The following is a 21,550-nucleotide window of genomic DNA, read 5'->3' as shown; positions in this document are numbered from 1 at the left end:
ACCAATTATTTACATTAGGAAAATATTCTATGAAAACATTCCAGATTCAAAGTATCTTTTTGATATTTTCAACATGTGCCATTCTGATGATTTCATCTATCTATTTTTCTATTTATCTATCCATAAGTGTTGGTCAGGAGATGACAGTAGCAGTCAGTGAAAAGAAAATATGAATATTATGAGCCATAACCATCAGCAAGATATTTAGCCTTACATTGTGTTTTTTCATGAAAAAATGATATTTCATACTAAGTGAATTATATTATTTTAAAATAAATATAGTAAAAAATTATGGGGTTGAAATTAAAGTGAAATTAAAATTTTATGTATTACAGGCTGGTCTCAGACTTGTTTTGTAGCCTAGCATAACCTAGATCTGATCCTGTTGTTCTCACTTCTGAAATGCTGGTCTTACAGGAGTGTGGGACTATACCCAGCTAGGAAAACATCTGTATCCATTGTAATTCAAGAGAAAAGGAAAGTCATTGTGCTTAATGATAAGAAATAATGCTTTGTATGTAGAAGCTGGTTAATAAATATATATGCAAATGTCTTTACATGCCTGTTTTTCCAATTCTTACATCACAGTAAAGATTTACAAGTAGTTAAAGGCATCATATGTGGCTGTTAATTAACAGAAAAACTGTTAATAATTTTTGCCTCACTGGTAACTTATTTTTAAAGCATTAGTTTATTTAGTTTTGAAGAATTATCTAGTGCTCTAACCTGGTATGCTGTACCTGAAACTCAAGCAACATTTTATACTATGTTTTGATGCTCACATTGTAATTGTGATGATTATGACTGTAAATAACTCAAAAGCATTTATAATTCAATTCATGTCCCCCACCTCCAAATGTTTCCTTTGCAGGTGTGCTCTGTCAGAGAATACATAGACTAGAACTAGGAGGAAGCACTCCACTGGCCGGAGTGGTTCTCTGACAGCAGAACCACTCAAGATACATTCTATAGACATGTTTTTTCTAAACTCTCAGAGTAAAGAAAGCCAAAGAAGCATACTTTTGTCACTATAAAATTACTTTGAAAGATGGCCACATAAGAGAAGAGCTCACATCACCTTCTTTAAATTGTAAAATGTGCTATTTGTCTGCACCTAGGTTTGCAGAAGAAGTAACTGCCAAGTGGCTTTGTCTCTTTGAAGGAAGTGGGATTGCATATGGTCCAATCAACAGTATGAAAGATGTATTCTCCGAAGCCCAGGTTTGTACTTTTGAATTTTGTGGTTGCTTTTCAACTTTTGACTTATGTAAAGGAACAATAACTATTGACCATAAGCCTAAATGACATGATACAATGTTTTACTATTTGACTAAAATTGCTTGTGGGTCTAAAATAAAAAGAATCATAATTTAGAGTCAACTGGTTGTCTACACTCATACTTACAAGTCTGCTAGATCCAGAATACATAGCTACCTAAAATTTTCAAAGGCCAGGATATTGATTTTTTTCTGAAAAACAGAAATATAGCCAGAAGTCAGGACTCAGAAATTCCTATTTGTAGAAGTAAATATAAGTTTCCCAGTTACTGTCACTCTGATCATATTGCTGTCTCATAATGTACAAAGCATGTCAAACTTAGTTCTGTAGAGTTCAGGCTTTTTATGTGTTTCATAAACTGTGTGATTTACAAGACATAAGATAACATGGATAGGATATGTGCTGAGCAGGAATAGGGGCACCTGAAATTTTCTTCTATGACAATCTTCAAATTTAGATGCTATCATACTATTTTTACTTTATTACTTCAATTGCTACAACAAATAGAAGCAACTTGTCATATCTCAGATTCATGTAATAACCTCAAAATATAAGGGAACTCTATTTATTCTGTGAAGGTTTTACTATGACTCAGGTATCTTGACAGTTTCTAACATTTGCAAAATTATAGAATACTTTTTTTGAGTTCTTTATCCATATACAGTAGAAGTTTTTAATTTTAAATCAATTATTTGAAGTAACATACACTTTTCGAAAGGAGAACTTTGCTGGAATGAATCTCTTTAACATGAATGCGTTTAGTTTACATAAATGCTCACTTAAAGGAAATGTGAATGCATTTAGTTCACTAGTTACAATACTTACTGTAGAAAAATAAATAAATTCAGGAATTCTTTTGTGGTTTGGTTTCCTGTCAAGACTATGCGGTATTATTTCACAAGTAAGTAATTGGGAGTTTAGGTTTGAGATTAGGGGGTTTCATCTGATGTGTGTTGTGTGAGTAATGAGGAAGGGACCCCAAATATCAGGGATTTATGCCTGCTTACTCCTGGGAAGAGGTGGTCCTGTGCACATTGGTCTGTGGCCCACAAAGCTGGTATGCTTACTTTATGTCCTTAACTATTGCTTTAAGCTGTGGTTGTGAGATGTGTAGGACTACAGTTTTTCACAATTTAATATCACATTTCCCCAGATATCTCTCAAATTTTATTTGTCAGCAGTATTGTTATTTCATGTGTGTTTTATCTAGAATAAAGATGCCAAAGCATAATCTACAATATTAATATAGCAAGATTATTAATTTTAGGCTTTTTTTTGGTTTTATGAGACAGGATATCTCTGTATTGTTTTGGAGGCTGTCGGTCCAGCCTGGCCTTGAACTCACAGAGATCTGCCTGTCTCTGCCTCTCGAGTGCTGGGATTAAAGGCATGCGCCAACACCGCCCGGCTGGCTTTATTTTTTTAAAAAATACTTTACTCACTACCATACTGTTGCTCAAGTGATGGTCTGATTCAGAGAGAATAAAGGCTCATTTCTATTATTGTAACTAATTGTTCCATTTAGTCTAGTTTGATTACAAATGAAATTTAGTTAATTTAATAATTTTCATTGCAAATCAATTGCATTTTTGTTATTATTCTATGGCATATTTTTTTTAGTCACTAGGCTATCTATCAATTAAAGAAGAATGATATTTTTTATCAGGTACCATTTTTTCATATCACTTTCAGAGACTTTCCAAAATGCTTTCTTATCCACCAAATGTAAGTTTTAATTAACATGAATCCTGTCACTAGAAATATTTAATTATATTCTGATTGCTATTGATAATTGAACCATAGAAACAAAAAAAGAGTTGTCTTCTTCATACACAATTAGATCTTTCTTTGGAATTTAAGCACTGAAATAATACGTGTACAGATTCTCTGGACTTTATAAATACTAGCTAACATTGTACTCTTACTTAACATGATAGAAATAATGAAAGATGATTGTGAAATTTTCAACTGGTCTTGTTTGTTCCATCCAAGAAATGGATTGCCTCCTTCCCCTTGTGCTTGAAGCATTTATTCACCTAAACTTTAGAATTTTGAAAGAATTGTATAATGTGGGGGGAATTCATAGTTTAAAATGTATAAAATAGTAGTTAGAAAAACACATTAATGTGGCATGCAAAATTGTTCATTCAGTCAGCTTTTGGCTTTTTCCTGTAATCCCATCACTCAGGAAGTTGAGGTAGACAGAATGTCATAAGTTCAAGGTTTTCCTGGGTTACATAGAAAGTTCCAGGCTGGCTGGGCTAAGAGTAAGACCTTATCTCAAAAACAAAACAAATCAAAATGTAAATGACATTTAAAAGATTATTTCATTTGCCTTTTTGTGTTTACTAGGTGCCACATGGTAGGAATTTAGTACAAATTGAGTATTCTATGCATTTCTGAAAAGTAAATTCAAACTTGACTGAACTAGCAGGTATGCAATAATATTTGTAGATCAATCATCAAATGATTAAATGAAAATTTAGTTAACTGTGAAGATTACAGGTTTCTTAAAATTTCAAGTAGTTGCTTTGTGCCTCAGAAAAGGGACTGAAATGTTTTTGGTGACCTCCGGAGACTGAGTGCCAAATATTGGTTACTACTTTTATAAATGTTCTAACCTATGTTTTTTTTAAATATCAAATGTTAAAGTAGAATTTTCTCTCTCTGTTGACAGCATCAGATCCAATGTTACTAGAGAGTAGAGATACAGGGAAGGTTGCATGCTAATTTAATGTAATGGCAGCTTTCATTATAATGACTCCTCTTGTTTGAATGAGAATATTCCACTGCTCCCATCAGCTTATATGTTTGAAAACTTAGTCTCCAGTTGGTGAAACTGTTTGGAAAGAATTGGGGATGTGGCCTTATTGAAGCAGTTGTGTCACTGAGAGTGAGTTTTGAGTTTCAAAAGACTCACACATTCTTAGCTAGGTCTCTCTGCCTTTTTTTTTTTTTTTTTTTTTTTTTTTTTTGGATTTTATGAGACAGGGTTTCTCTGTATTGTTTCGGAGGCTATCGGTCCAGCCTGGCCTCGAATGCACAAAGATCCGCCTGCCTCTGCCTCCCGAGTGCTGGGATTAAAGGCATAGGTCTCTCTGCCTTATACTTACAGATCAAGATGTAAGCTCTTAGCTACTGCTGTAGAGTCATGCCTATCTGCCTGTCATGTTTCCCACCCTCTGAAACTGAAAGAGCCAACTCTTTATTCTATAAGTTGTGTTGGTCCTGATGCTTTACCAGTGCACCTGAAAGTTTTTAAGGTGGTGCCTTTAGGTTTTATTCTTTTTACAGGCACTCTTGACTTACCTATGCCTATGGACAGAGTCACATCCAGTCTAGCCATGGAGATCACTCACAAATGTATCCACAAATTCTTTGCCAAAAGTGTTCAGCCTTTCCTCATTTCTGATTGACAATCATCTATACTTTTTAATTTTCCATAGAAAATATTTTTTGAAGTGTTATTTCTGTTTGAAGTGTCCTCCTATTCGTTCCCTCTGATGAATTACAGAGTTTCTTGGCCCTGGGTACAAGGAACTGGCCACTTGCATTCAGATGTGGGGATGGGTTACCAGTTCTGTGGCCCCATGCCCCATGTGTGCTGTGCCAGCACAGCTGCTTGCTCAATTAGAAATCACTTTGGGTGAAGTACAAGGCCTGGAACAAAGCACAGGAAGGAAGTCCCTGATGAGGTGAAAAGCAGTATGTCCAGCTATGGAGCTGGGAAAGGGAGACAGGAAACTCAAAGAATAGAAGAGAATTTTGTGTGACACTTATCAGGTAGACCACTTAGATTCCACCTGTGATTGGAAATTCTTCATAGGAAATTAAAATTTGCTTCATGCTAAAAACTATTTCTAACAAAACAATTTCATCATATGCTTGTTTTCCAAGAAAACTTGAATTTTTTTCTTAACTGAAAAGCAACAGATGATACACTTTGTCTTGACTAAATGGAAGGTTGTCTACCTCTTAATCCTCTGATTAAATGATCTTGGTTCAAGTGACCCCTAGTTCAAATGACCCCCGTGAATATCCACTGTTAATCACAAATACTGCAAGGGCTTTTGTCTGAATGTACCAATAGTTCTGAGATGTTTTGGTGCAAAACTCTTCAAGTGATTGTTTTATTGTTTTCCTACCCCCATGGAAAATTATCTGAGGGAAACTCTGCATTATACAGTGTAATATACACTATTTACTTGTACATTTTAATAGCTAACCTGTTTCCCAAGTGTATTCTTAAAGTGTCTTTTTTTTTGTCATTCAGGCCAAGAATGTGCAGTACATTAAAGGGATTCTTAAAATGTTTCAACAGCTTACAAGATGACCTCAGCATGGTCCTATGAACATGCCCTTGGGAACATGTGCATGAGACATATTGCGGTTTGAGGTTTTCCAACTCAAACAAACTAAAAAGAAAATGCAACTTTTAATAGAAACTATTCAAGTTCTTGTAAAACTAGGTATGGATTCTACCACAGAGAGTTTTTTTTAAGCATTGTTATCTATACTGAGCATCAAGGAGCACTCCAGCCTGCCTCAGGATTTTCCTGTAGGCTGCTTCTGCTCATTCTTGAGTATCATCATCGTATGTTGAACTGTTTGGTTAAAAACTATGAATTATTAGAGCACCCATGTTTTTCTTTGTCCTTGATGTTGTGACCTGAGGGTGGGGAAGAAGGGCAAAGGGTGGCACAAATGGGTGCTATTTACCTTAGTTTTCCATTTGTACCACACAAGTTGAACATGTCAGGTGTAAGACATCACCAGGAAGCATCACTTCTGAGAAATATTGTGAGGGAAACATCAGATTATTGAAATATCACAGCTGGCCCCAATTTTAACTAGTGCCAAACACCTGCAGCTCTAACAGGAACCAAAACAAAACCCCACCCTGTGGCGGCATGCCATCTCTTAACAGCCGTCTCTAACTTTGCATCCCATCAAATTTAGTTTTAACATTTCCTACAGGAATCTTATTCTTCTCATCCCAGAAGGCCATTATAACTCCTTTTGTAAATATTTCGTATATGATAAATGTATCATAGAAACAAAGTGAAGTATTGAAATACTAGATGGGTGAAACTGTTATTTTAAAACTCATCATTTGTGAAAGTCTGTGAGTTAGTGGCTTTATTAATCTCAAGGCTAGCTCATACTCTCTAAGTGATGTTATTTTAGCACTTTTTGGCAAATTTTCTGAGCATCTGGGGAAAAAGGCCTTCAATATTCATATAGTAAGCATCAGAAGAACTATAAAATTAGTGGCTGCCTTTCACACACACACACACACACACACACTTCAGGTTCTAAATATTATCTTTGATAAATTTTATTCTTCACTGGAGTTGCTTGCACGTCTGGCAGTTATACAAGGTTTATATTCTTATCTAGTACTGTATGATAATGCCTGGACTCTGTCTATAAAAAGTAATTTCTATAACAAGAAACCTGTTGATGAAGGTCTGAGTAAAATAGTTTGTCTAGAAATAGTTCTGTGGTAATTTAATGCTAATTGGCCCCCATAGTTTCATAGGGAGTAGCTCTATTAGGAGGTGTGGCTTTGCTGTAATGGGTAAAGTCTTGTTGGAGGAAGTGTGTCTTTGTGGAGGTGGACTTTGTGTTTTCTTATGCTCAGGATACCACCCAGTATCTCAGTCAACTTATTGTTGACTGCAAGATAGTAGACTTTCAGTCATCTCTCCAGTACCATGTCTGTCTGCATGTGCCATGCTCCACACCATGATGATATTACGCTGAACTTCTGAAACTTTAAGTGATCCCCCTTAATTAAATGTTTTCTTATAAGAGTTGCTGTGGTCATTGTGTCTCTTCACAGCAATAGAAACTCTAACTAAGCCAAATTCCTAGCAGACAAGTATGATAAGAAAAATAAAATTTACATATACTACTCACTTTATGATTTACAAATATTTTATATGTTATTTGATTTGTGAGATCTGGGCACAATATGTTCAACTTTTGAAGAAATGATGCATTCTAAATTTAGGTGAATAACAAAAACTTGAATTTATTTTATTTTAAAACATTGAGTGTAAGACTGTAACATCCAATTGTATTTTTTGAGTAGAAGAATCCCATTATATTTTTTGTGTTACAATTTGAGAAGAAACTTAGTAAAATGTTAGGACAATATTGTATGCATATCACGCTAATTTTAAATATACATACCTAGGAAGTTTAGGTACACTCTGAAGGGACATTAACTTGTTTGAACCATCACACTGATTAGTGCCTAGACAGCTCACTGAAATGCCTTGACCAATCCCTTAAGAAATATTATATATATATATATATATAAATATAATGCTTTAGGCCCAAAAGAAACCATAGCAATTTATCCACTTATTCAGACTCTTCATTCTACAAACAGGAATGGTTTGTCTGCTGTATATTTGGTCTCCTATTAGGAGTTTGGTAAAGGGAGGGGATGGTGGAGGACAGCAAATGAAGAGGACACTCTATCAAAAAGGAGGATGTAGTCTGCTTTATATAGAAAGTGATCTGTGTCATTACAAGCCTTATAACTAAATGCTGAGGATTGGAATAGCCAGAGATAATGACATGAGTTACTATAAGATTTCCAATTTAGTAGTTTAACATAATTTTAAAATGTAACAAATAGTTGCATGATGTGTTCATCATGAAAATTGCCAAAGAAATATCCATCCCTTTAAATGCTTCTTGTAATTAGGTAATCATATCGATTGTTTTCCTCAGTAATTAGAAAGATGACAATGTAGGGTTCCAGCTTTTACTATTTAGTGATTTGACTTATCTGATATCTGAGGATATGGCAGTTTTCCTGGTGTCTTATGAAGTGATTTAATGCATCTGCCTTCAACACTGTGTCTCTTCCAGATGAGCCTGCACAGCATGCAGTTAATTTTTCAGCTCCAAATATAAAATAAAACTTATATTTTCTGAGCATTCTCCCACTGTCTCAGAGTAGGCATTCATGGCATTATCATTGACTTTTACCAGATCTTGACCTTTCCATTCAGAGACACAATCTGCTTTTTGGTGGGTTTAAGCTAAATATCAGGAAAGTTATTCAATGTTTTGTGGGGTTGTTCTAAGGCATGCTAATACGTGTGAATAATACTAAAATATTGTTGGTGAAATATTTAAATGTTTATGTGGTCTTTGGAACCCTTTGTGTGTTTTAGCGTTGTAGCAATTCTGTCATGTCATTCTCACTTTAAGTCCCTGGGTGCCACAAGTGGCTGCAATGTGGTGGCACCTACCTAGACAATCGAAAAAACATCTAGGTATTATTTTCAGCTTTGCATAGTTCATAATTATTTTAATTTTCAGTAGTATCTCCCAACTCAATAAAACAATTTAAGTCTTAAGCATTTCCTTTTGTGAAAGCTCTATTTAATAACAATACATCTGCATTTCCTTTTGTGAAAACTCTATTTAATAACAATATATCTGACTGCCATTTCTTTTTTAGTTTTGTGAGATATTAAAATCTTTTGTAGTTAAAAACGAAAAACTGTTCCTTTCCTTTCTATAGTAGCAACATAATAAATAATCATCTAATAATATAATAAATGATCATCATTTTTAGACTTAGGGACTTCATTCCTGCTTCCTTCTTTCGAGGGAATTAAAAAGTAAAAGGGAAAGCTCTTATAGGAAGCTGTATTATTACTTGGTTGAAAGTCAGAAGGGAGTTTGAAAAGAATGTAAAGACATAGTCTTTCATACCTGAGGAGACATTATTATTCAGACATCAATTATTCCTGGATTAATTACAGCTGTAGTACAATTGTAGTGAAAGCCCCAGTGGGATGTCTTTCAACTGACTTATAAAATTATTTTTCTGGACTATTTGAAAAAATATATGGACAAAAAAGTAAATATTTGGATGGCAAGATAGCTCATCAGGTAAAGGTACTTTCTGTCAAATCTGACAATAAAATTAAATCCCTGGGACCCATAAGATGGACAGAAAGAACCGACTCCCTCAGGTTGTTCTCTTATGCCTTCACATGTGCCATGACTTGCACATGTGCATATGCACATATGTAATAAGAAAGCAACTGTAATAAAATTATGATTAATAACAAATGATATATAAGATGTATGTAAAATATGTATGCCACTAGAGGGAAGCATGTATTAGCATATTGTGCTGGATAGTTTTTTGTCAACTTGACACAAGCTAAAGTCATCAAAGAGGAGGGAACCTGAATTAAGAAGAGCTTCCATAAGATCTGGCTATTGGCAAAGCAGTAGAGCATTTTCTTAATCAGTGATTGATAGGGACGGCCCAGCCCATTGTGGGTGGTGCTGTCCCTGGGCTGGTGGTCCTGGGTTTTATAAGAAAGCAGGTTGAGCAAACCATGATGAATAAATCAGTAAGTAGCATCCCTCAGTGGTCATTGCATCAGCTCCTGCCTCCAGGTTCCTGCCCTGTGATGGACTATGATGTGGAAGTGTAAAACAAATGAACACTTTCTTCCCCAACTTGCTTCTGTCATGGTGTTTCATCATAACAATAGTAACCCTAATGAAGATACATATGGCCAGTGAAGCCACAGTAACTGAAAGAGTATGGCCCTCGTAGACAGCAGAGGAATAAATGAATGGAACATGAAGGGAAACTAAAAATTCATTTCACAGATTTGTTAGGGGACAGAAATAGAATGTCAAGAAGAAAAATTGATTTTACTCAAAGGAAATAAACAATACTTTTATTAGTTACAATTTATGTCTAATAAGTAATAAATGCTGTAGGATCTGTTTTAAATTGAAATTACTCTTAGTTTATTTTTACTATCTCTTCCTTTTTTAAATTAAAATATAATTACATAATTGCCTCATTAACTTTCCTCCCTGAAGCCCTCCCTATGTATCCCCTTAGTGTCTTTTAAACATATTGTAACAATATATGATACATAAGTATATATTATTAAGTATGTAAATAAAAATATTCAGTCTATATGTTGCCTGCATGAATATGATTTCAGGACTGACCATTTGGTATTGGATAACTAATAACAGCTCTCTTCCTTGGGGAAGACTATTTCTTCCTACTCTATTTCTTAGTTTTCTGAAGCATTTTTGTCTAGCTTTGTGGCTCCATAATTTTCCCTTTATCATATCATCCTATGCTAGCATGTCTTAGCATGTCCACTGTTGTCATCTTTGCTCAGTTCTTATTTAGGCTACTACATGGCTGTTTTTGAGTCTCTTGGAATTTTTTGGCCAACAACTTGAAAGGGAACTTCTCATTCCTCATCGAGGTTTTTGTTAGCTATCCTGTGGCTCTTTGGACAAACTTTATCTATATATGTGGGGACGTTTCATTGAACTATTCATGTGCATATATACACATATACTTATATGTATTACAGGTTATTTTAGGTAAACAAATAATTTGATTCCTTATTGTCCTTCAGACATTCTTTCCATTATTTTATACTCATCTCCTCTTGTATTAACCTCCCTCTTTCTTTCCTAAATAAAATCTCTTCCCTATTTTTTCCAGTTTTCCCCTTCAAATCACTTTTACTCTATTAACACTCTCTCCAGTGTTCCTCCAACTACCTCAGTCCCTTTTACTTTCTTGAGTATAGTTACTCCAGGTTATAGGCTCTCATTGAAGATTTAGGGTAGGAGTTAGAAATGAGAGAGAATATGTAGCATTTATCTTTCTGTGTCTGAGTTACCTCACTCAGAATGATCCTTTCTAGTTCTATCAGTTGACTTCATATTTCATGATTTTGCTTTTCTTTACAATTGAATCCTATTCCATATTGTAAAAGTACCACAGTTTCATTACATCATTTCAATATTCATAATTTGAATGACACTTACATTGTAAAATTATTTTAAGCTTGCAATATTACTGAAAAACATATTCTGAGAAAAGGAAAAACTAAGCAAAGCAATATAAAGTGCTGCAAAATAATTTGACAAATTTGATAAATACAAGTAAAAGTCTGTATGATACTAGTGGGTGAAAAAATAGAAGTAATAGAGCAGTAGGAAATTCTTGAAACAAATATTTTGTGAAACTGTTGCTCAGAAACATCAAGACCTTAGAAATGTTAGAAATCAGTAAGACCTCAAAAAATGGACAAAATATAGATGCCTGATTAGAAAACCTAGGAAATCCACATAAACCAAAAAGCTAACACTCAGTGTTAGGAATAAAGGATAGCAATTCCCAATCAAGTGCCAAATTCATTTATTTATTTTTTGTCTTTCCATCACTGAAAGCTTGTGTTTATTTCTTAGATATGTATATTTGCACACATACATGTGGATACAAATCATATTTAACCATAGGAATGGAGAGGACTTGTGAGATCTGTTTGCTGGTACACACTGTTTGCTGGAAACTGTTTGAGAATACACATCAAATATTTTAAACTGCTTACACTCAGTAGTACTCTTCCTAGACTGCTACAAAACTAATCCCAAATGGGTCAAAATGTATCATGTAAAATGCATTTCAGGCACTCTAGCTTAAATTTAAAAATAAGCTGCTTGTGCAGCTATGATATATGTATTGGATAGTATGATATATACTCAGTAAATGATTTCAATTTACAAATTGAAAAATATTGAATTCATAAAGATGAAAAAGTGGAAACAAAATTGTTTATGTATATATATTTCTCAACCATTTAAAACATTGTTTATAACAATTATGTTTTTAATCAGAAGTGTAAGTGAACTTAGAAACCTTCAAAGTCTTATTTAGCTCCCTAACTGGAAGCTTAAAATCAAAGTCTTACTTAGCTCCCTAACTGGAAGCCTAAAATGTGTTGTGGCCATCTTTGCATATCTAGAGCCAGTGCCAATGCTGCACATTACACCTCACAGGGGAAAACAATACCTTGTATTTTGATTTTCCAGAATGATTTGTTAGCAATTCATCCTAGTTATATTGTTGGCAGTATTGGATGGAAACTATTACTGAAAGAGACTCATCACAAGTAGTAGTTTAATAACTTTTCTAAAATGATTAATAAGAGGAGAAATTTGATATTCACTGATTTCTCTTCCTTTTGAATTTTCTGAAAGTCAACACCCTTCACCTTGGTGTGAAGTTTGCATTTCCCTGTTTATTTGTATGGAACAGTTAGCCATTTGACTGTCATATTTGAAAAAAATTCAAATTTATTGTTGGTTTTTCAAAACCCAACTAAAAAATCTATCAAATTGTGTGACTTATTATATAATTTATATCTACCATTTGACACAACTTAGAGGGATAAATTAAAGAGTTATGTTGGGCTGGAGAGATGGCTCAGCCATCAAAGGCTAGGCTCACAACCAAAAATATAAGAGGTATCTGTCTTCTGAAGGCAATACAGAAATAATGAAGTGCCTGCAAATACAAGGATGAAGAACATGTAATACATATATAATATAATACTATTGAGCCTTGGACATAGGAAATTTTCCATTTGCAAGAATGGATGAACAAGAGGATATTATGTTAGGTAAAATTAGTCACACATTGAAAAATATTTTATTTTCTATGTTATATGTAAAATCTGAGAAATTTGAGCTTATAGAAGTAGAATTGTGGCTAACTAGAGCTTGAAATGTTAAGAAAATGGGAGATGTTAATCACTGTAAATATTACCTTAGAAGGGGAGTAGCTTCTGGATTTAAAATACAGTGTTAAGGATTACAAATAATAAAAATGTGTCATCATATAATTTGCTAAGTATTCTTATTCTGTTATAGAGAAAGGTAACCTAGGGAAGCTATATTAAATAGGTTGATTATCATAAAAAATGTATCACTGAATCAAAGTATAACTTTTCCCCTCATGTGCACTTGTGTACACACACACACACACACACACACACACAATTTACCAGTCACACCTCAATAAAGCTGGAAACATTATTTATAATATCTTCCAAATTAAAAAAGTAGAGAAATAGATACATCCTGTCTTTGAGGACCTATGAAAAGTATCCTGTGTTGTATAAGAATTCAGCATAGATCAGGAATAAGAGTCTCATCCTCTCCTATTCCACACTTCCCTCACCCTTCATCTATTCTATCTCTTTTCATGTTTCCTTTTCTTTTCTCTTTCATTTCTTCAATATTGATAAGTTTTATAAGTGAATGTTATAGTCATCTGTCATTTTTATTGTAGTCATCCTGGTGGATGTGCCTCTAGCAGATATGAAGTGATGTTAGTTTTTGCTTTTATGTCTAATAATGTAGTATACATTTTAATGTTCTTGTTAATCATTTACATTTTCTTTAGAAAATGCATAGTCAAATTTTTGACTATTTTAAATTTGTTACATTGTTATTTTATAATGGTACTGTGAGAATTTGTAGTTGTTCTAGATAAAATCCATATTTACTAATATTTTTTCAATGTGTTGTCTCTCTTTTCATGTTGTTTATTTTTATTTTTAAATTTAAATTAGAAACAAGGTTGCTTCACATGTCAATCCCAACTCCCTCTCCCTCCCCTCTTCCCACACCCTCCCACCAACCCTGCCAGCCCCCTACCTCCAATCCCCACTCTATTTCCCAGGGAGGGTGAGGCCCTCCATGGGGTATATCCACAGTCTGTCATTTCCTTCAGGGCAGGGCCTAGGTCCTCCCCCAAAAGTCCAGGCTTTGAGAGCATGTCTCATTGTGTGGTAGGCACCCAAAGTCCATTTGTATGCCAGGGATAAATACTGATCTACTACCCAAGGCCCTATAGATTGCCTAGGCCTCCTCACTGACACTCACATTCAGGAGTTCTGGATCAGTCCCATTTTGGACTCCCAGCCATCAATCTGGGTTCAAGAGCTCCCCCTTGTTCAGGTCAGCTGTTTCTGTGGTTAAACAAACCCATATTTCCATGTGGACTCACTTTTCACAGTGCTGAAAGGTACCATATAGGATGTAGGGAAGAAAGACATCAGTGGTTTGATTTTTCCAGTTCTGGACCCTGCATGCTTCACTACTGACCTATCAGGCCAGTTTTGCACTCACTAGGGCAAGAATCAAAAGACTATAGCAGTGGTTTTTCAACCTTCTTAATTTTGCAACCCTTTAATACAATTCCTCGGGTTGTGGTGACCCACAATGATGAAATTATTTCCATTGTTACTTCATAACTGTAATTTTGCTACTGTTATGAAGCAAGATTTGCAACCCTTTAATACAGTTCCTCATGTTGTGGTGACCCCCATTGATAAAATTATTTCCATTGCTACTTCATAACTGTAATTTTGCTACTGTTATGAATCCTAATGTAAATATCTGATATACAACTTCTATGAAAGGGTCATTTGACTTCCAAAAGTGGTGTGACCCATATGTTGAGAACCACTGGTTTATGGGTTAGCTACCCACTCTCTTGATTGATTTGAGATTTGCTCTATGTGAAGAAACAGTACCTGGTACTGTAATCATTGTTAATATCCATGGTTATGGAAGTAATAGGTTACAGTGAGGAAACCAACTGTTTTATTAAGTGGTAACGCTGTCAAACTGCTTTTGAAATATTTGTTTGTTTCTATAGATCTGTGCTACTTTCAGCCTTGCTCCAACAAAACCTCCATTTTTAAAAATATTCTTATGAATGAAGATATCCATCTGTCTTCCAAATAAGATTAACTGACCACAGGCAGAGTTAAAGAGAAGTTTATCTTTATGGCCTACCTTTTTCCTAGATTGCAGCCTTTCTTTCACTGAAGTAGATAGGGGAGGCAGGACCCACATTCACTGTGGAATGTGTCTACATGAGATTCAGTAGTGGCAAGTCCTTTTGGTAGGGGCCAATTTTAGTTGTAAAAAATCTAAACAATGGTAACAAGACATACTTTCTTTAGTATTTTGTATGCCTAGAGATTTTAATTCTTTATATAGGCATGGATGGGAGGGAAAAAAGCATGTTTTTCTGGAATATATCTTTTGCAGCCAAGGCTAAGGGAAGAGAGAAATGGCATCCTGCCCCTAGGGAGTGAAAGTATAACCCAGAGTAGAGGAGTATGATGAGTGTAGAGCAAACGCCCAGTATCTTGAATGTACTTACTTGGAATGGAGTGACTTTGTTGAAATTGTACATGAACTATAGGTCTTCGTGGTAATGGTGGGGCTGACAGAGTGAGCCATGTTTTAATACTCTAGTCTTCCTTCTATTAAAATTGAATAAATTTCTTGAGTTTTTCACCATATTTGCATGGCCTTGCAATACTTTCCTGAATTGAATATATATTTATAACACTTTCAATTAGAACATAATCATATCATTTCCCTTTTCTTTTTCCTCACTCCAGCTCAGCCCATATCTCTTTATTTTAACATCTCCCATGTTCTAATGAATAAGAAAACAAATCTAAGAATAATAGGAATAGTGGAAAAAGAAACCCAGGTCAAAAGGCACAGAAAAATCATAGAAGAATATTTCTCTAACACAAAGGAGATACCTATAAAGGTTCAAGAATCATACACAATACCCAGTAGATTGGACCAGAAAAGAAAGTCCCTTCAGTACATTATAATCAAAGCATTAAATATACAGAACAAAGAAATAGTATTAAAAACTGCAATGGAAAAAGACTGAGGAACATATAAACACACACCTATTAGAATGTCACCTGACTTCCAAATGGTAGTAGCTCTAGTAGCTGTAAGTGCCTGAACAGATGTGCTAAAGATGCTAAGAGACCACAGATGCCAGTCCAGACTACTATACCAGAAAAAGTTTTAATCATAATAGATGGAGAAAATAAGACATCCCATAAAAATAATCTAAAACAGTATCTATCTTCAAATTTAGCTCTATACAAACACATAAGAAAAACTCCAATGTAAAAAGGTTAACCACATACAAGAAAATGAAAGAAATCAATAATTCCATACATATCTGCAAGTCAAGAGGGAACACACACACACACACACACACACACACACACACACACACACACACACACCACTACAGCAAAATAATAGTAACTAACAAACACTGCTCATTTGATAACAGTGAGTATCAGTTGTCTAAAATCTCCAATGTAAAGATATAGATGAACAGAATGGATGAGAAAAATAGGGTTCATCCTTCTGCTACTTCCAACAAACACATCTCAGCATTAAGATAAACATCACCTTAGGGTAAAAGGAGGGAAAACAATCCTCCAAGCTGAAGGAACTAAGAAGCAAGCTGGTGTAGCCATTTTAATATCTGACAAAAATACACTTCAAAGCAAAACTAATCAGAAGAGATAGGACATGAAACTTCATCTTTTTTGTTTGTCCATTTTATTTTTACTGTATTTTTATTATTAAAGCATTTTTGTGATTAAATATATTTTGATCATATTCTTCCCCTCCCCTTCCAGGTCTTCTTCCTCTCCTCATCCATCCAAATTTTTCTTTCTTTAAAACAAATAAAAATCCAATACAAAAAGCAAAATTTCTTGAAACCAACAAAACAAAATAAATCCACACTGAAAAGAAAAGAAAACAAGAAAGCAAATAAGCAAAAACCACTAAACTGTAACCACATACAAGCAACAATAGCAAAGAACTGGAGTTCATTATATGTTGGTCAGATACTCCTGAACATAAGGCTTGGGTCACTCTATTGAAAAAAACATAATTCACTCTTCCAGCAGGTTTTTCTTTTTCAATAAGAGGACAAAAAGAAGGGAAAAAAGAGAAAAATGAATGAATGAACACTAGGATATAAGATATTAAAGACTAAATATATACATGTGTTGAGCATCTTGGGTACAGTATTCATTGAGCTCATTTGGATTGTTACAGCCTTGTCTAGGACATCTTAGATTATAAAATCTGTTTTCATGCATTTACCCTAGAATAAGAATGAGTTTCCCATTCCAGATGCCCATTTTACTTATTCTCAAATTGTCACTAAAATATGAAGAGGCCAGGACCTAATCACAGAGATAACCACAGAGAAGGCAAAATGCTTCTCAGCAAACTGGGGCCCATTTATACAAGTCACTCAGTGACATCAGAGACTTGAACATGTTTAGATATTGTAGCCAGAGATCATTAGAGTAGTTATCTAGAGGCAGTTGTAGGTGTTTGGGCTTTAGAACATTGTTAACATTTTTATTAGAATTGCAACTAATTAAAGAGTATCGTTTCAGGAACTCAGAAACATGAATATGGAAAAGATTCCCTGACATTCAAGGTGTTGTTCTCTGCCAGGCCTCATAGTACCCACACAAACACCTTACAGTTCTATTTACTGTCTGAGACCCAAATATTCTGACTTGTTTGTTATGAAGTATTTCATGAATACCAAAGCTCAAGCAACATGGAAGATTCTGTGGAGATAGAGTCACTGCACTCAGTTTAATTAATTAATTTATTTATGTATTTATTTATTTTTTGGTTTTTCGAGACAGGGTTTCTCTGTGGCTTTGGAGGCTGTCCTGGAACTAGCTCTTGTAGACCAGGCTGGCCTCGAACTCACAGAGATCCGCCTGCCTCTGCCTCCCAAGTGCTGGGATTAAAGGCGTGCGCCACCAACGCCCAGCTCAGTTTACTTTATAAAGCTAGTATGAAATTAAGTAATAAATAGGAATGCCAAGTTATTTAATGTCATTAAAGCTATTTGTGCTTCAAAATCCATGCAGAGCCAAATTAGTGTTAGGCCATTGTTGGTGAGACTGGGGATTAAAAAAATGTGACTTTGTCTTTATTTTAAAATCTTAAACAATTAGGTTTCTAAGAGGTTCCCAAGATGGTATGGAGTAGTCCAGTGTGCCCTCTCTTGGCTTCTGTTAAAGAGGTATATTACTTAATTCTAGTATGGTAGTAAAACCAGGAGTCAGGCATGCATATGGCAAGAATATCTCTTGCTGATACTCTGGCCTAAAGTTCTATATCACTTTATTATGTGTGTAAATTTGTGCAAACACAAGAATCATCAAGATGCAGAAATTTTCTTTTTTCTATTTTTTAAAATTTAAATTGGAAACAAGCTTGCTTCACATGTGAATCCCAGCTCCCTCTTTCTCACCTCCTCCCCTGCCTCTCACCAAGCCTTCCAACCCCCACCCCTCATCCACTCCCTAAGGAGGGTGAGTCCCTCCATGGAGAATCCTCAAAGTCTGTCATATCTGTGGCAGGGCCTAGGTCCTCTCCCATGAACCCAGGCTGAGAGAGCATCCGTCCATGTGGAATGGGCTCCCAAAGTCCATTCAGATATCTGGGCTAAATACTGATCTACTATCCAAGGCCTCATAGATTTCCGTGGCCTCCTCCCTGACACCCAGATTCAGGGAGTATGGATGAGTCCCATGATGGCCTCTCAGTCACCAGTCTGGGGTCCATGAGCTCCCCCTTGTTCAGGTCAGCTGCCTCTGTGGATTTCACCAGCCAGGTCTTGACTACTTTGCTCATCACTCCTCCCTTTCTGCAACTGGGTTCCAGGAGTTCAGTTCAGTGTTTAGCCGTGGGTGTCTGCCTGTGCTTCCACCAGCCACTGGATGAAGACTCAAGGATAGCATATAATGTAGTCATCAATCTCATTATCAGGGAGGGCATTTAAGATAGCCTCTCCACTATTGGTTAGATTGTCAGTTGGTGTCATCTGTGTCGATCTCTGAAAAATCTCCCTAGTGCCAGATTTCTTCTCAAACCTATAGTAACTCCCTCTATTATGGTATCTTTCATCCCGCTCTCCTCTATTTTTCCCCTGACTCAACCTTCCTGTTCCCCTATGTCCTCGTTTTCCCTCTTCTTCTCACCCTCTCTTTCTCCCAGCTTCTTCTCCCCTCCCCTTCCCCCATGTTCCCAATCCCCTTACAAGATCCTGTTCTATTCCCCTTCTCTGGGGTACCATGGTTATCTCTCTTAGGGTCCTTCCTGTTTCCCAGACCCTCTGGTGGTGGGATTGTAGGCTGGCAATCCCCTGATTCATGTCTAAAATCCATATAAGAGTGAGTACATACCATGCTTGTCTTTTTTTTTTTGTTTTTGACTGGGTTACCTCACTAGGGATGATTTCTTCTATTGCCATTAATTTGCCTGCAGATTTCAAGATTCCATTGTTTATTTCCACTGAGTAGTACTCCATTGTGTAAATGTACCACATTTTCTCTATCCACTCTTCAGTTGAGGGGCATCTAGATTGCTTCCAGGTTCTGGTTATTACAAATAATGTTGTTATGAACGTAGTGGAACAGACATCCTTGTTGTATGAATGTGCATGTTTTGGGTATATGCCTAAGAATGGAATTGCTGGGTCTTGTGGTAGACTTATTCCCATTTTCCTGAGGAATCTCCATATTGATCTGCAAAGTGGTTGTACAAGTTGGCACTCCCTCCAAAAGTGGAGGAGTATTCACCTTTTCCCCCATACTCTCCAGCATAGACTGTTATTGGTGTTTTTCATTTTAACCATTCTGACAGGAATGAGAATGTATCTCAGAGTTGTTTTGATTTGCATTTCCCTGATGGCTAAGGATGTTGAGCACTTTCTTAAGTGTCTATCAGCCATTTTAGACTCTTATATTGAGAATTCTCTACTTAGTTTTGTACCCCACTTTTTAATTGGATTTTTGGTGTTTTGGAGAATTGATTCTTGAGTTCCTTGTAAATTTTGGAGATCAGCCCTCTGTCAGATGTGGGGTTAGTGAATATCTTTTCCCAGTCATGGGCTGCCTTTTTGTCTTGCTGAATGTGTTCTTTGCCTTACAGAATATTCTCAGTTTCAGGAGATCCCATTTATTAATTGTTGATCTCAGTGTCTGTGCTACTCTTATTATATTCAGGAAGCAGTCTCCTGTACTAATTCATTCAAGAGTATTTTCCACTTTCTCTTCTAAGAGGTGTAGTGTGGCTGGATTTACATTGAGATCTCTCATCTATTTGGACTTAAGTTTTGTGCATGGTGATAGATATGGATCTGACTGCAGTCTTGTACATGCCAGCATCCAGTTATGCCAGCACCATTTGTTAAAGATGATTTCTTTTTTTTTTCCATTGTATAATTTTAGCTTCTTTGTCAAAAATCAGGTGTTCATAGGTGTGTGGGTTAATATCAGGGCCTTCAATTCGATTCCATAGGTTTACCTACTGTTTTGTGCTAATACCAGGCTATTTTCATTACTATAGCTCTTAGTAGAGCTTGAAATCAGGGATGGTGATTCCTCCTCAAGTTCCTTTATTGTACAGGATTGTTGTGTCTATTCTAGAACTTTTGCTTTTCCATGTAAACAGCTGATAACTACCTTCAGCAAAGTAGCAGGATACAAGATTAACTAAAAAAACCAGTAGCCCTACTATATATAGACCATAAATGTGCTGAGAAAGAAATCAGACCAATATCACCCTTTACAATAGCCACAAACAACATAAAATGTCTTGGGGTAACTCTAACCAAACAGGTGAAAGACCTGTATAACAAAAACTTTGGGTCTTCAAAGAAAGAAATTAAAGAAGCCCTCAGAAAATGGAAAGATCTCCCATGCTCTTGGATAGGCAGGATCAGCATAGTAAAAATCGCAATCTTGACAAAATCAATCTACAGATTCAGTGCAATCCCTATCAAAATCCCAGAAGTTTTCTAAAACATAAAGATCTCTTCCAGGCTCCCACTGTAGCCATCATCTATCTCTTCAACTTCATCCAAGTATCAGCCAACCACTAATTTGTCTTCAATCTGTATAGTTTCCTCAAGAGAGCTATATAAGTGGATCTATACAGCATATGTCCTTTTCAGAGTAACTTTATTGAGACATTTTAAAAAATCTCTTAATCTGACTTCTGAATAACTACAGCATATTAGTAATGAGTTTTCCTACCTTCTAAGTGACCCCTAGCCTCTCTCTGTTTCTTTTTTCTTTCTTTTTTTTTTTCGAGACAGGGTTTCTCTGTATTGTTTTGGAGGCTGTACTGGAACTTGCTCTGTAGACCTGGCAGGCCTCGAACTCACAGAGATCCGCCTGCCTCTGCCTACCGAGTGCTGGGAGTAAAGGCGTGCACCACCAAAGCCCAGCAGCCTCTCTCTGTTTCTACTGATTTCAAATTTTGTCCATTTCATATGAATGCAGTATGTGCATGGCGATAGACATGGATCGATCCACATTCTTCTACATGCCAACATCCAGTTATGCCAGCACCATTTGTTGAAGATGCTTTTTTTTTTCCATTGTATATTTTTAGCTTCTTTGTCAAAGATCAGATGTTCATATGTGTGTGGGGTAATATCAGGTTTTCAATTAGATTCCTTTGGTCTACCTGTCTATTTTTGTGCCAATACCAAGCTGTTTTC

At 35.7% G+C, this 21,550-nt stretch overlaps 1 protein-coding gene across 2 annotated transcripts in view; it reads left to right on the top strand.

The window, feature by feature from the left end:
* The window catches only part of Sugct (succinyl-CoA:glutarate-CoA transferase), a 683,098-nt gene that overhangs the window by 316,942 nt on the left and 344,606 nt on the right, over positions 1 to 21,550 (top strand). The window contains exons 12-13 of one of the 2 annotated variants that reach the window (XM_013114681.3): positions 1,119 to 1,221; positions 5,552 to 7,307. In XM_013114681.3, the coding sequence (XP_012970135.1) occupies positions 1,119 to 1,221; positions 5,552 to 5,611 (163 nt within the window). In that variant the 3' untranslated portion in view covers positions 5,612 to 7,307. Of the gene's footprint in view, positions 1 to 1,118; positions 1,222 to 5,551; positions 7,308 to 21,550 lie in introns of those variants that run through there. The other variant, XM_005071802.4, reaches the window with a different exon arrangement.

This window comes from Mesocricetus auratus, unplaced genomic scaffold, assembly GCF_017639785.1.
Source record: "Mesocricetus auratus isolate SY011 unplaced genomic scaffold, BCM_Maur_2.0 Super-Scaffold_100013, whole genome shotgun sequence".
Lineage (NCBI taxonomy): Eukaryota > Metazoa > Chordata > Mammalia > Rodentia > Cricetidae > Mesocricetus > Mesocricetus auratus.
This window is presented reverse-complemented; position numbering and strand designations above follow the sequence as displayed.